At 51.1% G+C, this 13347-nt stretch overlaps 2 protein-coding genes across 2 annotated transcripts; one reads left to right on the top strand and one right to left on the bottom strand.

Annotated features, from left to right (window-relative positions):
- Nucleotides 1-1203: 1203 nt before the first annotated feature.
- cpdS (putative serine carboxypeptidase (CpdS)) lies at nucleotides 1204-3021 on the top strand (the record flags this gene model as incomplete). Its single annotated transcript, XM_025710436.1, has 5 exons — nucleotides 1204-1378; nucleotides 1433-1578; nucleotides 1635-2055; nucleotides 2122-2844; nucleotides 2924-3021. 5 exons carry the CDS (start codon nucleotides 1204-1206, stop codon nucleotides 3019-3021), a joined length of 1563 nt encoding a protein of 520 aa, XP_025568514.1.
- Nucleotides 3022-3348: 327 nt separating this feature from the next.
- BO88DRAFT_440116 (CLN3-domain-containing protein) lies at nucleotides 3349-13176 on the bottom strand. The gene is made up of 8 exons (XM_025709760.1): nucleotides 12798-13176; nucleotides 11905-12710; nucleotides 8042-8214; nucleotides 7243-7957; nucleotides 6733-7183; nucleotides 6003-6021; nucleotides 5722-5806; nucleotides 3349-5667 (listed from the first exon to the last, which is right to left on the bottom strand). Exons 1-8 carry the CDS (start codon nucleotides 13050-13052, stop codon nucleotides 3456-3458), a joined length of 4716 nt encoding a protein of 1571 aa, XP_025568513.1. The 5' UTR covers nucleotides 13053-13176; the 3' UTR covers nucleotides 3349-3455.
- Nucleotides 13177-13347: the final 171 nt, after the last annotated feature.

The raw sequence follows: 13347 nt of genomic DNA, 5'->3' as shown, positions 1-13347 counted from the left end.
TAAAACTGTTGAGTATCAGCCAGCCACGCTGTCAATTGCTGCATGCAGGCCCAATATTATATTTCTGGAACGACTATTCTTTGTGACAGAGCCTGTGGATGCTCGGGGTCTCTTCGTGTCCCGTGTTCAGCCAGCTACAGTATACGGCAACTTGCATTGCCTATATGTTGGAAATTTGCGGCCAGTGATGACCAACTTTCAGACTTTCAAATGAGCATATTGGCTTGCTAGCTAAGCTCAAAGGTATGCTTTCGCAAATGTGACTGATGTTGGCCGAGTCCAGGCGGTCCTAACTATGTTTCGGAGATTTGTTTGTATAGTGCGTTGGAGACCATCTTCGTTCCCATTCTTCTCTAGCTCAGCTCGTGTACTACTGAAGCTTACTGTTGAGATAGGTACGATAGGGTTCCACACACACTAGGTTCTCGGTCAGTGATTGGTACGCTCGTGGGCCACGGGTTGTATCGGTGGTCCGTGGGAACAACCCAACCCTAAGGGACCAACAACGAAGAAGGAATGAATGATTTTGAGCCTTTCAGTGTCGGCAGGAGGCCATTGCAAAGCCGACGCGAAGCGTGGCTGTGGCGTCATAATAATACGGAAGTGGAGGAAGCCTGCGTCGGTTAGTTAGTATCCCTGCATATCCCCCGACCCGATATCAGCACATCATCATTTGCCCTGATAATGGCCAGTCATTCGACGTCGTCCTGAGCGAGTAGCTACCGGTAACCTCAAACCTACATCCTGGCGAGTGGATCGAGTTCAATTTCCTCAATTTCCTCATCATATAACTTCGCTTCGTGATTCGCAGGCGCGTTCCGCGACTAGATTGCCTAGTCGATGTCAGTATCCAGTTTCCTGCAGATCCGATGCTTTCACCGACCACTTCAACTGCGGGCCAACGTTACCTCTCTCCAGACCCCGTCCGGCTCTCCGACGGCCTCCTCTTAATCCCCTCTCAAATCAAGCGGAGACCTGCCTGAATAGGGAGAGTTTCTCTATGAGCCCACACGCGATTACCTCGCTTCCGCATGAGATGGGTCCATTGTTGGCAATGCTGCCTAATGTGCAAAAGGGCCGTCCTTGCCTCGGGGGAACTACATAAATAGGGACCATCCATGCCCCAACGATGGATGAAACTCTCAGAATCCTCCGCTCTAGTGAGTTCTTTTCTCACACCGTTTTCGAGAGAGAGTCCACAATATGCGGATTACATCGGCAATTGCTTCGTTGCTACTGGTCGGCACGGCCGCCAGTCTTCAAAATCCCCATCGTCGGGCTGTTCCGCCCCCTCTCACACATCGCAGCATAGCGTCTCGCGCCGTACCCGTTGAGCGCCGATCCAACGACTTTGAGTATTTGACAAACAAGACTGCAAGTACGTCATTCCGTCTCCAACCGCATATCTCCGTCTTACTAATTTCAATTGCAGGATTCCTCGTCAATGGCACAAGCATCCCCGAAGTCGATTTCGACGTCGGCGAGTCCTACGCCGGTCTTCTCCCCAATACGCCGACTGGAAATTCCAGCCTGTTCTTCTGGTTTTTCCCCTCGCAGAACCCAGAGGCCAGCGATGAGGTTTGTAGTTGTTCCATTCTCTCGGTCCTGCCTCAGCGGGCTAACAATTGACAAAGATCACCATTTGGCTCAATGGCGGCCCCGGCTGTAGTTCTCTAGATGGCCTGCTCCAAGAGAATGGCCCTTTTCTCTGGCAGCCGGGCACTTACAAGCCCGTCCCCAATCCATACTCATGGACCAACCTCACCAACGTGGTCTACATTGACCAACCCGCCGGCACAGGTTTCTCCCCTGGCCCCTCGACAGTCAACGACGAGGAAGACGTGGCTGCCCAGTTCAACAGCTGGTTCAAGCACTTCGTCGACACCTTCGACCTGCACGGCCGCAAGGTCTACATCACCGGCGAAAGCTATGCGGGCATGTACATCCCTTACATCGCCGACGCCATGCTGAACGAGGAGGATACAACCTACTTCAACTTGAAGGGTATCCAGATCAACGACCCGTCCATCAACAGCGACTCAGTGATGATATACTGTACGTTTCCCCTCATATACTTCATAACCAACCACCAACACCATCACTAACCACATCACCCACCAGCCCCGGCCGTCCGCCACCTCAACCACTACAATAACATCTTCCGACTAAACTCCACCTTCCTCTCCTACATCAACGCCAAAGCCGACAAGTGCGGCTACAACGCCTTCCTCGACAAAGCCATCACCTACCCGCCTCCCACCCCCTTCCCCACGGCCCCCGAAATCACCGAGGACTGCCAAGTCTGGGACGAAGTCGTCATGGCCGCCTACGACATCAACCCCTGCTTCAACTACTACCACCTGATCGACTTCTGCCCCTACCTCTGGGACGTGCTCGGCTTCCCCTCCCTCGGCTTCGGCCCAGACAACTACTTCAACCGCTCCGACGTCCAGAAGATCCTGCACGTCCCTCCGACCGACTACTCCGTGTGCTCGGAGACCGTCATCTTCGCCAACGGCGACGGCAGCGACCCCAGTTCCTGGGGTCCTCTACCCAGCGTCATCGAACGCACTAACAACACCATCATCGGCCACGGCTGGCTCGATTACCTCCTCTTCATGAACGGCTCCCTCGCCACTATCCAGAACATGACCTGGAACGGTAAGCAAGGGTTCCAGCGACCCCCCGTGGAGCCGCTCTTCGTTCCTTACCACTACGGTCTGGCGGAGCTGTACTGGGGCGATGAGCCCGACCCGTATAACCTCGATGCGGGTGCTGGGTACTTGGGTACGGCCCATACCGAACGTGGGTTGACTTTCAGCTCGGTGTATTTGTCTGGTCATGGTAAGTTTATCCTATCTCCTTGCAAACAGTCTACGATGAATATTTTAATGTGCTGATCGTTCTTTCCTTCGCGTGATAGAAATCCCGCAGTACGTTCCTGGCGCGGCTTACCGCCAATTGGAGTTCCTGCTTGGTAGAATTGATAGTCTTTCCGCGAAGGGGAACTATACCTCTTGATTTTAGTTGATAGAGACCAAAAGATGACAAGGAAGTGATTGGATGATTTCAGATGGGAATGTGTTGCATATATGAGATGAGATGATGTATCAATGGGGGTCTGGTGACTTGTACATATGTAGATCGGTAGTCAAAAGGAAATTATAGGTTAGGGTATGCGACGTAACATTGAATGCATGTACACCACGTGGATTCATTCAAGGGGCTTACTGCAGTTTCACCCAATTCCGCGTATAACCGGTATCAAACACAGCCTCGTGTTCGTCAGGCGATGTCAAAAGATTGCTACTTCCTGTATCAATATCCTACAGTTGCTAAATCTGGTACATTTTACATAAGGTATGCATTCTCGCTAAAATGCTCAAGTGTAGTAAGGTATCTATATAAGCTCACAAAAACCAATACAATGCATGCACATCCCCCCAAAGCGGTAGCTAAGGCGTCCTAGCACCCTCGCCAATTCCCATCAACCCTCCAGCTATACCATTCATGCGCCGGTCAATCAGGTCTTCCTCGCTGGCAAGGCTATTGATACTTCGGTTCCTCTCCCGCAAAGGAACAGGACTCGGCGATCCAGAGATATACCCGTCTCGAGGAGGTATCGTTAACTTCATGGGTATGGGACGCTGTTTCTTGGTGATTCCTGGTCGCAGAGTTCGCCCTCGGGAGACGCTACGAATGCGTTCCTTTTTAGCATCCTCGCTGTCACCATCCTTGGCAGCGATAGCTTGACTATCAACATCGGTACTGTCGATGGGTGCGCTGGAGCTGCGATGCAGTGGCGTCAGTGGTGTCAATTTCTTGGTGCCTATCTCGAGAGGCCTATCCTCGTCGCCGGATGACTCTCCGGTGAGATGGCGTCTATGATTGCGCGAGTTATTTCCGCGAGGAACGGACTTAGGTCCCTTTGGTATCTGTGTACCGTTGGCGAGGGCTTTGGTAAAACCAGAGGATGATCTTTTAGCCTGAGCGAGATCGAATAGATCTTGAATCCAACTTGCGCAGCGATAGATGTGCTTCCAGCTATCGGGAAAGAAGCCTGCCATTTGCATGAACCCGTGAGAGATACCGGGCAATAGGGATACCTCGACGTGGTCTTTAGCGTTGAACCTACGATAAGACTTTTCGAGGCCCAGTTCTTGTCGTTCCTGAAATTGGCGGAGCTTAGCTTGTCTTAGTCGCCCGGCGAAGATGACCGTGTCGTCGACTAGAGGGTCACGTTCTCCGGTGATAATGTACGTCTTGGGAAAGCGTGCTAGGAGGTCTTCGGGAGCCAAGGCTGGGGAGAGTAGGTAGTCCGTATTGAAGTCGGGGAGGTTGTGCGGTCCGATATATAGGATGATCATTGCCCTCATCATCTCAGGGGTTAATATACGATCATTGACGTAAGATATCATCGACGAGACGGCCAGCCGTGTTTGGATCTGCTTGGGCTGGTGCTCAGTGATAGCAGCCGCTTCATTTTCAGGAATGTCCATCTTCTGTTGCTGCGCCAATTTTTCCGAGGTCGCGTCAACCAAATTTCCAACTTCCAAGTCTGCATCAGAGAAAGAGTCACGCTGGAAATCTCCGAACGACGTTCCCGGAGAAGTAAACGGCGTCAACCGGTGATAATCCATATCTTTCCTTCGGAGCACGCTCTCATTGGTTCGACGTGTGCTTTTCTCTTGGATCAACGCCATTTGCTCTTCCGTCATCCAGCTTTCTATCTTCATGTTTAGCGCGGGATAGGGTAGAACCAGCCCGTCCGGGGGTGGAAGCATGTTTTGTCCTTGCCATCTAGAGGCATGTGTACTGCCGGATTGAAGGATCATAAGGGTGACGCCTGTGGCGAGATTACCACCAGCACTATCACCAGTGATGACGACACGAGGACGAGTCCGTCCGTTGAGGCCCAAGCACCGCCCACGGGTAGAGACAATGGAATGATATACATCATAACACTCGTTTAAAGCATACGGATACGGGTACTCCGGTGCTTTCTTGTAGTCGAGACTCAGTACGGGAACTTTGGTTCTCGCCGCCCAGGCCAGAAGTCGGTCTTCGGAATGCCGAGGGCTCATCGAAACAAATCCACCCCCAGGAACATCGAGGACAATGCATGTTTGATCACGTAGCGCAGTCAATGACCCATCGAAGTAAAGCCATGCATTTGTCGGCTCCTTGTAGATCGAGGACGCTGGTCGGGAGATACGGATGGCACGCGGAGGGTACCTCGTGAGCCGCGGGCGGCCCAATTTGGCGAGTGCCCAGAGATACGGTGTGGTGCTCTTATTCCAAGACACACGCATATGCTCTACTGTGAGTGTAGCACGTACCCGGCGAACTTTCTCATCTGCCTGTTCTGCTGCGATAAGGTAGTAACCAGAGAAAACCAGAGACGCAATATCTCGTAGCCACTTTGGCTTTATCCCCATTGCCGTCCAAAACCCAGCGTCTAATCCTGTCGCGATCCATGTTGCCCGGAAAAAGGAGCGCGAGTATAGGTTGGCTAAAGGCTCAGGGCACTCAAGGCCGACAATTTTCGCAAAATTGCGGCAAATGTAGAGCCAGAGGAAAACAAGGACAGTGGTTTGCCAGACGCTCAGCTTTTTCGAAAGGCGCGACGAGATCTTGCGGATAAAAGGAGGGCCATTCTTGTTTCCTCTACGATTGACCTGTCAGCAAAACAGCGGTAAGGGACGAACAAACGAGCCGCACCTTAACAGATAGGTAGACCAGAATACAAGTACAGCGAGAACCTGGATCTTCCGGAACTTTGTAGATGGCCGCCCAAGGACGTGGTCTGGATGTATATATTAGCAGAAGACTCATGACATCCCATGAGGTTCGCTGGGCCGTCAGTTACCTATCATTTTACCAAGACAACCCCGGGTATGAATCAGGCAGCAGCAGTCTATAAGGGCTCTGGAAGACGTTCTATGAAATATACAAGATGCTTAAAAAGTATACAGAAGAGAAATAGTGGAAGATAATCAAACGGAAAAATTCATATTTCAACTGCGCATTGAAATGATGGGAGGGGCAGTAAGGAAAGGACAAAGAATGGACAAAAGCGGCGAACCACTGTAAAAGAGGAACAGGTGAGCAACCGGCAAGCAGAGCACTAGCCTGTTTATGATCGAAGTATGTCAATAATGGCACAGTTCAGTGACCCAAGTACGGGGGTATGTGGGGGGAAAGACAGAGGGTAGTTAGTTGGTGTAGAGCGAGGGATCCATGGTTCAGCTGAAGAAACGTAGTTGCTGCATGTGAAATCCCCACCAGTGGATGCATGGTGATCCAGTCATCTGGGTAGCGTCAGTAAGCAGCCCTCGAATAACCGGGATTGGTGTCGATCACTGATGGCCCCCCGCGGTGGCTAGCTGAATGGTGGATAGCAGGATAGTACGGACGTAGTTTGTTGTGGGCGAAGGGAAAAGGCGGAAGATTGCCCGTGCCAGGTCACGGGAGAGCACGGTCACATGCAAATCCCGCCACGAAAGAACTCATGTGCCATTCCTCTTCAGGCATTTCCGGAATGCCTCTACGGAAGCCAATGATGCATGAGGGATTCACATCTAATATATATATGAATATATATTATACATATTATATATAAGTTAGAATAGTATAGCATTTCTTTTCCCTTATCTTTCTAGACTCCTCTACTCATCATAATTTCCGGCAATAGTCGCGACCGTGGGCGACCTGCCAATCACACAACCAGACCTCAAACACCATTCCCAGAAATCCCGCTATACAAATTCCGGCGGAATCGCTGACAGTCGTCGCTCCGAGTGAGAATTCGCGGTCCTCCTTCGGTACCCGGTCCCCAATTTCGGCGAAAGTATTGACATAAACCAGTCCCCCTAACAGCCCTTCCCAGAAGATGATTATGAAGATTATGTACACGCTTGGGATGAAGTCAAATAAGGCGTTTAACGTCAAGACGACCAGATTGATGATCTGCAGCAGTGACGGAAGGTAGAGATCGTGAATGCGGAAGAAAGGGGTCGACGATCGAGAGATGAAAACACCAACCTGATAGATCGCATTGTACGCGGGATAGAACGCACGGTAATGCTCGAACGGCGAATCTTCAAGTGGAAACAGAAGGGTTGGAGAGACACCTTGATTGATCGTGTATTCGGCCACATAGACTAGCAGCAGGGGAAGCATACTGTGCGGGAAAAGAGTAAGCATGCCAATCATTGCTTGATGACACTAGCGTGCACTTACAAGGGAAAGAAAAGACCCCTGGCTCGCTGCAGGTTGGCTTTAAACACCCGCAAGCTAAGCATCTGACTCGCGTCGCTCCCTTTGTTATGGCTTGGGGAAACTGACGAGCCGAGTAGACCGTGCCGCTCATCGAGAGGGTCATCCTGATCCCGATCCTCCTGGTCAATCGCACGATACTCAACAGGTGCAGCAGGCAATGTCCGTATGGGGGCCCTTGGCAGAATGGCGAAGAAGCTCACCACCATGATCGCTGGTAGGCAGGCAGCTGCTAGGAGCGTCGACTTGACACTGAGCCCCATAGAGGTAGTTGCAACGGCGTACGCACCAGCACCGACCAGCCCGGCAGCTCCGGTACCACTGCCCCAGGCTGCCAGACTAAACGGGCCGTAGAAGTGCGTCAGTGCGAGGAAGCTCAGTTCACCTCCTCCGCTCGACAAGCTCGCCAGAATGATACCCGCGATCTTGGTGTAAATTGAACCGCCATCTGTATATGCTGGGCTCAGGGCCACTAAAAGCATACCCAGAGCTGAACATAGCACACAGAACAATACCCGAGCAGGATATGGAACCAAATGGATAAAGTAGGGTGCAATCAGCTTCGTTCCGAATGAGGGAATGACATCTGCGAGAAGAACAACGCCCTTGGGGATACTAGGCCCTACCAAATCGAGGGCAGCGGACAAAATGATAACATAGAGGACATTGTTGATCAAGCCTATTGCATTTCACGCATGCCGGTTAGTGAGCCACGAAGAGTTCTTATCAGTTCGCGGAGTCTACAAGACAGTCGACGGCTTACCAAGTAGCCAGAATGCAGCACAGACCCTGGGGTCAGCGCCATGGAACAGTGCACCGAATCTCTCACGAAACCGGGACCATGAAGAAGACGGGGCTCCAGGAAGAGGCAGCATTGGTTGCCCGTCAGGAGCAGAAGACATAACCTGATAGGGGAAGGAAGGGATCCGAGTGGTTCTAGTATGCTACAAATAACGTCCCAGAACGAATACAGCAGGACTGAACACAATATTCAGTACGATCAGGGAGTAGGGAGGCTGCAATGGGGCATTCTCATGGCGAAACGGATTGACGGTGAACGTGGTAGTTACTTGGTAGGTACCTGAAGGATGATAAGCGTGTCACGCTCATCCGCCCAGAAAGGGCGGTCCCACGTGACGCCTTACTCAATGCAGTAGTAGTTGTCGGACCTCGATTCCATCTCGCGGTGTCGCATATGAAGCATGCATACAATGATAAGTAGAGTGAGCAGAACCACCAGACATCCAGAATAATTTCACTTACGAGCAATCAAGGCACCCATCTCATCATGGCTTACTGTCCATCCAACCCACCGCCGGGGGCGCAATGCACCCGGCAGAAAGGCCGAGTGCTATCGGGACGATCAGGGCTTATCGGGTAATGCTTTCTGCCATCGCGATTCTTCCTTCTTCCGTCCCGACCTCCGCCACTCCGCATCTTCTTTCTCCAATTCTCCACCAGCTTCAAGCAAGACCAGATTATACCACGGAGATTAACATTATCTCATTATCTCCTGAACAATAAGACGAACTATAATCAACAACCACAATGTTCCTCCGCACCGCAATCCGTCTCCCCGCCAAATCCTCTCTCCCTCTCCGCGCTTTCTCAACCCGCGCGGCCCTCCTCTCCGACAAGCCTCCCTTCGCATTTGCTAGCGGTCCGGCTCCTCCTCGTCTCCCTAAAGAGGAGCAAGAAATCTTCGAAGAGCTCCAGCGCAAGTCTACCGGCGCCTTCAGCACCCCGCAAATCAACCAATCGCCCGACTCGGAGCCTGCAGTGGCAGCTGAGATCAACGCCACCGGCAAGGGCGAGGAGCTTCATCCCGATGTGAAGTATGGAGTGAAGCCTGAGTTTGAAGGAGAGAAGAACCCCAAGACTGGAGAGATTGGTGGACCGAAGAATGAGCCTCTGAGGTGGGGTGCTGAGGGTGACTGGAGCTACGGTGGACGGGTTACGGATTTCTAGAGACTGAGATGTCATTTCTCTGTTTGATGTCCGTGGATGTTGATCTATATAAAACAAGGTGCATGTGGAGGTTGACTTTGGTGCATGAGTGGCGTTGGTTAATGATTGTATAATGGTTATAGAGCTCTTTCTTCCCCCTCTCCTCTCTCGTCCTGAGCTATATTTGTATATTATTATGCCGGCATCGAATATGTTTCGAATGCTCCTGATCTTTCATGGTCAGTTGTGAATACATCTCTGAACCATTGTTGATAAAGTCTCTTTACATCCGGTTCCTTTACCTGCTTGCTGATCTATACTCTAGATAAAGTGCTTTGGAGCGAATAGGGCCGGTTTGTTATTGGCCAAGCAGTGCACGGGAAACTAAATACAAAGAGATAGATTTGGGACCAGAGTGTAAATACTATACTTTCTTATTGACAGGTCAATTTCAAGGAGTAATCAACCGTAGTCAGTGAGCGCCAAATCATTCTTCTTGATTGGTGCCACATCGGGCTCGGCTTCAGATAACATAAGGAGTTAGACACATTCAACACATACCTAATAGCAACCGCTGCCGTATACGGTAATTATCCGGAGATATTAAACCACGAGCAATCATGCTCCGGTCTTTGCGACGATCACGATTTCCCTTATCAGTCACACAGTCTCTGCGATCCTCTCGCTCCTGGCAACAGCGGCAATCGGTATCCGAATATGCAAATGAACACAGCACTCCGTCGTCACACCCCTTCCTTGATCACCAACTCTCAAAAGCACATCCTAGTGGGTATACTTTACTCTATAGCAGAACTACGTCGTTATTAACCATCAATTCTAGAAGACGATCCATACATATACACCGGAGAAAGATGGCTGCATCGCGACAAACTCCAGCGAGACTGTCGCCGCATACAGTTCAATTTTCCTGCACTCTGTGACAGAGTCATCCATCTGAATCTAGGCGCAACGAAGGTTGCGAAGTACGAAAAGAAAGAAGGTGGATTCAATAGGGTCTTTATCTTTACCATGGACACAGGCTCTCGTATCGTAGCAAGGCTGCCGACTGCTACTGCTGGCCCTCCAAGATTGACAACCAATTCCGAAGTCGCAACAATGACATATTGTAAGGCTGGACCTGGCCCTCTTGTGCATGATACAACTTGCATAAGACACTGATAATGCCAATGATGTAGTACGATCCAAGCTGTCACTTCCAATACCCAAAGTCCTAGACTGGAGTGACGATCCAGCTAATCCGATCGGAACCGAGTATATCGTCCAGGAGCATGTTGAAGGAGTGCAACTTCATCAGATCTGGCTTCACATGAACTCAGAGCAACACATGCTTTGCACCAAAGCTTTGTCGATGACAATCAAGCAGATGGCGTCTCTGGACTTCCCAGCTTATGGAAGTCTATACTTTGCTGATGCGCCTCTCGAAGCGCACTTGAAAATCCCCTTCGAACAAGGGTTCTGTATCGGGCCGCACTGCAGTCCAGTCTTTTGGAATAGAAATCCAGGAGAGCTGGAGCTCTACGGAGGGCCAAGTCCTGATTGTGGTCCTTGTTAGCCTCGTACCCTCATATACTACGCCCAATTCCTAACACAGCGTGTCAATATAGGGCGTGACCTCACAAGCTATTGCACAGGTCTGATTGAGACCGGCTTCTCTCGACTACCACAAGAAGAAAATGGCAAGCATAGCCTCCCTCACCAAGGGTCGATTCAAGATCACGTTCAATTGCTCCGTACAAGCCAAAAAGTGATGCAGAGGCTTATCGAAGATAAACGCATCCAGGATGCCGCTGCGCCAGCCCTAGTGCACCCTGACTTTCACAAGAGAAACATCTATGTCTCAGCAGAAGATGCTACTGTCATCACTGGCATAATAGACTGGCAATCAACAAGCATCGAGCCTTCTTTCATTTATGCCAACGAGACTCCCGACTTCGCCACTCCTCCTCAAGACATCGAAGGAGAGATATTCGGAAACAGGGAAGGCGAACCCACTACCGTTCATACAGAGAAGGAGCGGAAAGATGCCTTGATTTGTTATCAGAAATACGACGTATGCATGAAAGGTCTAACCCCTAAACTTCGACCCGCAAGGCTGCTTGATCCGACCTTATTCCGACTCTTCCACTACACCCACACAACCTGGAGAGATAGCGCGACTGCTATTCGTCAAGAACTGATTGAGCTATCGGATCGGTGGTCTGAGCTGGGATTGCATGGGACGTGCCCGTATTCTTTGACCGATGAGGAACGGGAAAAGCATGCTAAGGACTATGAGGACTTTGAAGCGGTGCAGAGTCTGAAGCTGTGGCTCAAACACTCTTTGAATACGAATTCTGATGGCTGGGTTCCGAATGAGGAGTGGGATGCGGCTAGGGATGCGCATCGGGCGGCTTATGATGAGTGGATTGAGACGGCGAGGGAGTTTGAGGACAGGGGGGAGGAGGGGATGACGGTGGAGAAGGCAGAGAGGTTGTGGCCGTTTGATGAGAGATAGTCTACTGTTTATGGAAATTGTGCAATATAATTCTGCTCTACTGCGAAAGTTGTATGCGTCGAAAGTCTAAAGTGTGCACTTAGCGGAAGACCAGCAAATACATGAATGATGGCTAAGGTTGCTATGTAACACGACTGTAAAGTTATCTGCAAGCACTGATTCACTCTTCCATCCGCGCCAGTATGGCCTTGCCTGCGCGACTCTCATTAGCCCGACCCAGCTCCCCACTAATCCAGGAACCAATCTTGGCCATCTCCTCCAAATTGATACCGGTGTGCATGCCCAGACCGTGAATGGTGTGTACAAGGTCCTCCGTCGAGACATTCCCCGTTGCACCCTTCGAGTAAGGACAACCACCAAGACCACCCACACTACTATCGAAGATGCGGATACCATGCTCCAGACCTACAATGGTATTGACGAGAGCCTGTCCATACGTATCATGAAAGTGCAGCGCCAAATCATTATTCGCAATTCCGGCCGCCTTCAGAGCCTGCAGTAACTTCATGGTGCGGGGTGCCGTGCCCATGCCCGTAGTATCAGCCACCGACACCTCGTCGGCTCCCATTTCAAGTAGCGTTGCCGTGATATCAGCTACCTTGGCTGGGGATACATCGGGGCCCTCGTACGGACAGCCCAGAGTAACAGAAACATAGCCTCTCACTCGGATGTTCTTCGTCTTTGCCAACGAGACGATCGGACGGGTGCGTTCTAGTGACTCCTCGATTGTGCAGTTGATGTTGGCCTTAGAGAATGCCTCTGTTGCTGATACAAACACGGATATCTCGGTTGTTGTCGGAGGTTTCGTAGCAGAGCCTGTCGTATCTGCCGGGACACCTGTGGCATCCATGACTTTGATCAGGCTCTCTAAACCCCGCACATTAGGGACGAGGTAGTTGTAGGCAATAGCGTTCTGCGACTGTGGGGGAGTCTGGAGGAGGTGCTCGCAGATCTCTGCAGTGCTGGCCATCTATCATACATATGTGTGTTAGTCTTGTATTCCAAGGAGGAATGGCGTCGTTGCTTCTCAATCCGGATGCGGGCTGTTCGTACGTACCTGGGGCACCCATTTCGCTGGGACAAAAGATCCTGCCTCAATTGTCGTTACGCCCGTTTTAGCCAGCTTCTCGATGAGCTGGAGCTTTGTCTTGAGTGGGATCGACTTCTTCTCGTTCTGTAGACCATCCCGTGGCCCTACTTCGACGATGCGGACATGGTCCGTGGTTAACCGCGCCTCAGTCGCAAAGCGGCGTCGAGCTGGGGCCGTGCGAAGGGCAGAGAAGAGGCTCATTCGAGGTCGGAAGGTCATCATTTCGGCAATTGATATCAGCGGTGATACATGTACAAAACACTCATAAGCAACAGGAATGAATATTCAGACCACGCGACAGCTCCCTGGAAAAGAGGAGAAGTGATGATGGCAGGATGAACTGATCAGCTCGTCCTGCGGAATGCGGAGAACCGACCGAGGCCGAACGGCGTGACCCCACCTGACCCGCCCTGCTGACTCAGCCTAAAATATCCATCATCCCACTTTGGAGTCACTTTATCGCTGCTCCATAGCGTACTCTATCACACCCATATTACACCATGAACGGCATACCGGA

The sequence above is a fragment of the Aspergillus vadensis genome (genome assembly GCF_003184925.1).
Source record: "Aspergillus vadensis CBS 113365 unplaced genomic scaffold BO88scaffold_1, whole genome shotgun sequence".
Classification (NCBI taxonomy): domain Eukaryota; kingdom Fungi; phylum Ascomycota; class Eurotiomycetes; order Eurotiales; family Aspergillaceae; genus Aspergillus; species Aspergillus vadensis.
Note: the sequence above shows the minus strand (reverse complement) of the source record. Positions and strands in the feature narration are given on the sequence as shown.

Coding starts and splice junctions, on each gene's coding strand:
- BO88DRAFT_440116 (XM_025709760.1), bottom strand. CDS start 13,052: ATGATGACCTTCCGACCTCGAATGAGCCTCTTCTCTGCCCTTCGCACG. Junction 7,958..8,041: donor TGCTGCATTCTGGCTACTTG/GTAAGCCGTCGA, acceptor GAAATGCAATAG/GCTTGATCAACAATGTCCTC. Junction 5,668..5,721: donor TGGTCTACCTATCTGTTAAG/GTGCGGCTCGTT, acceptor GGTCAATCGTAG/AGGAAACAAGAATGGCCCTC.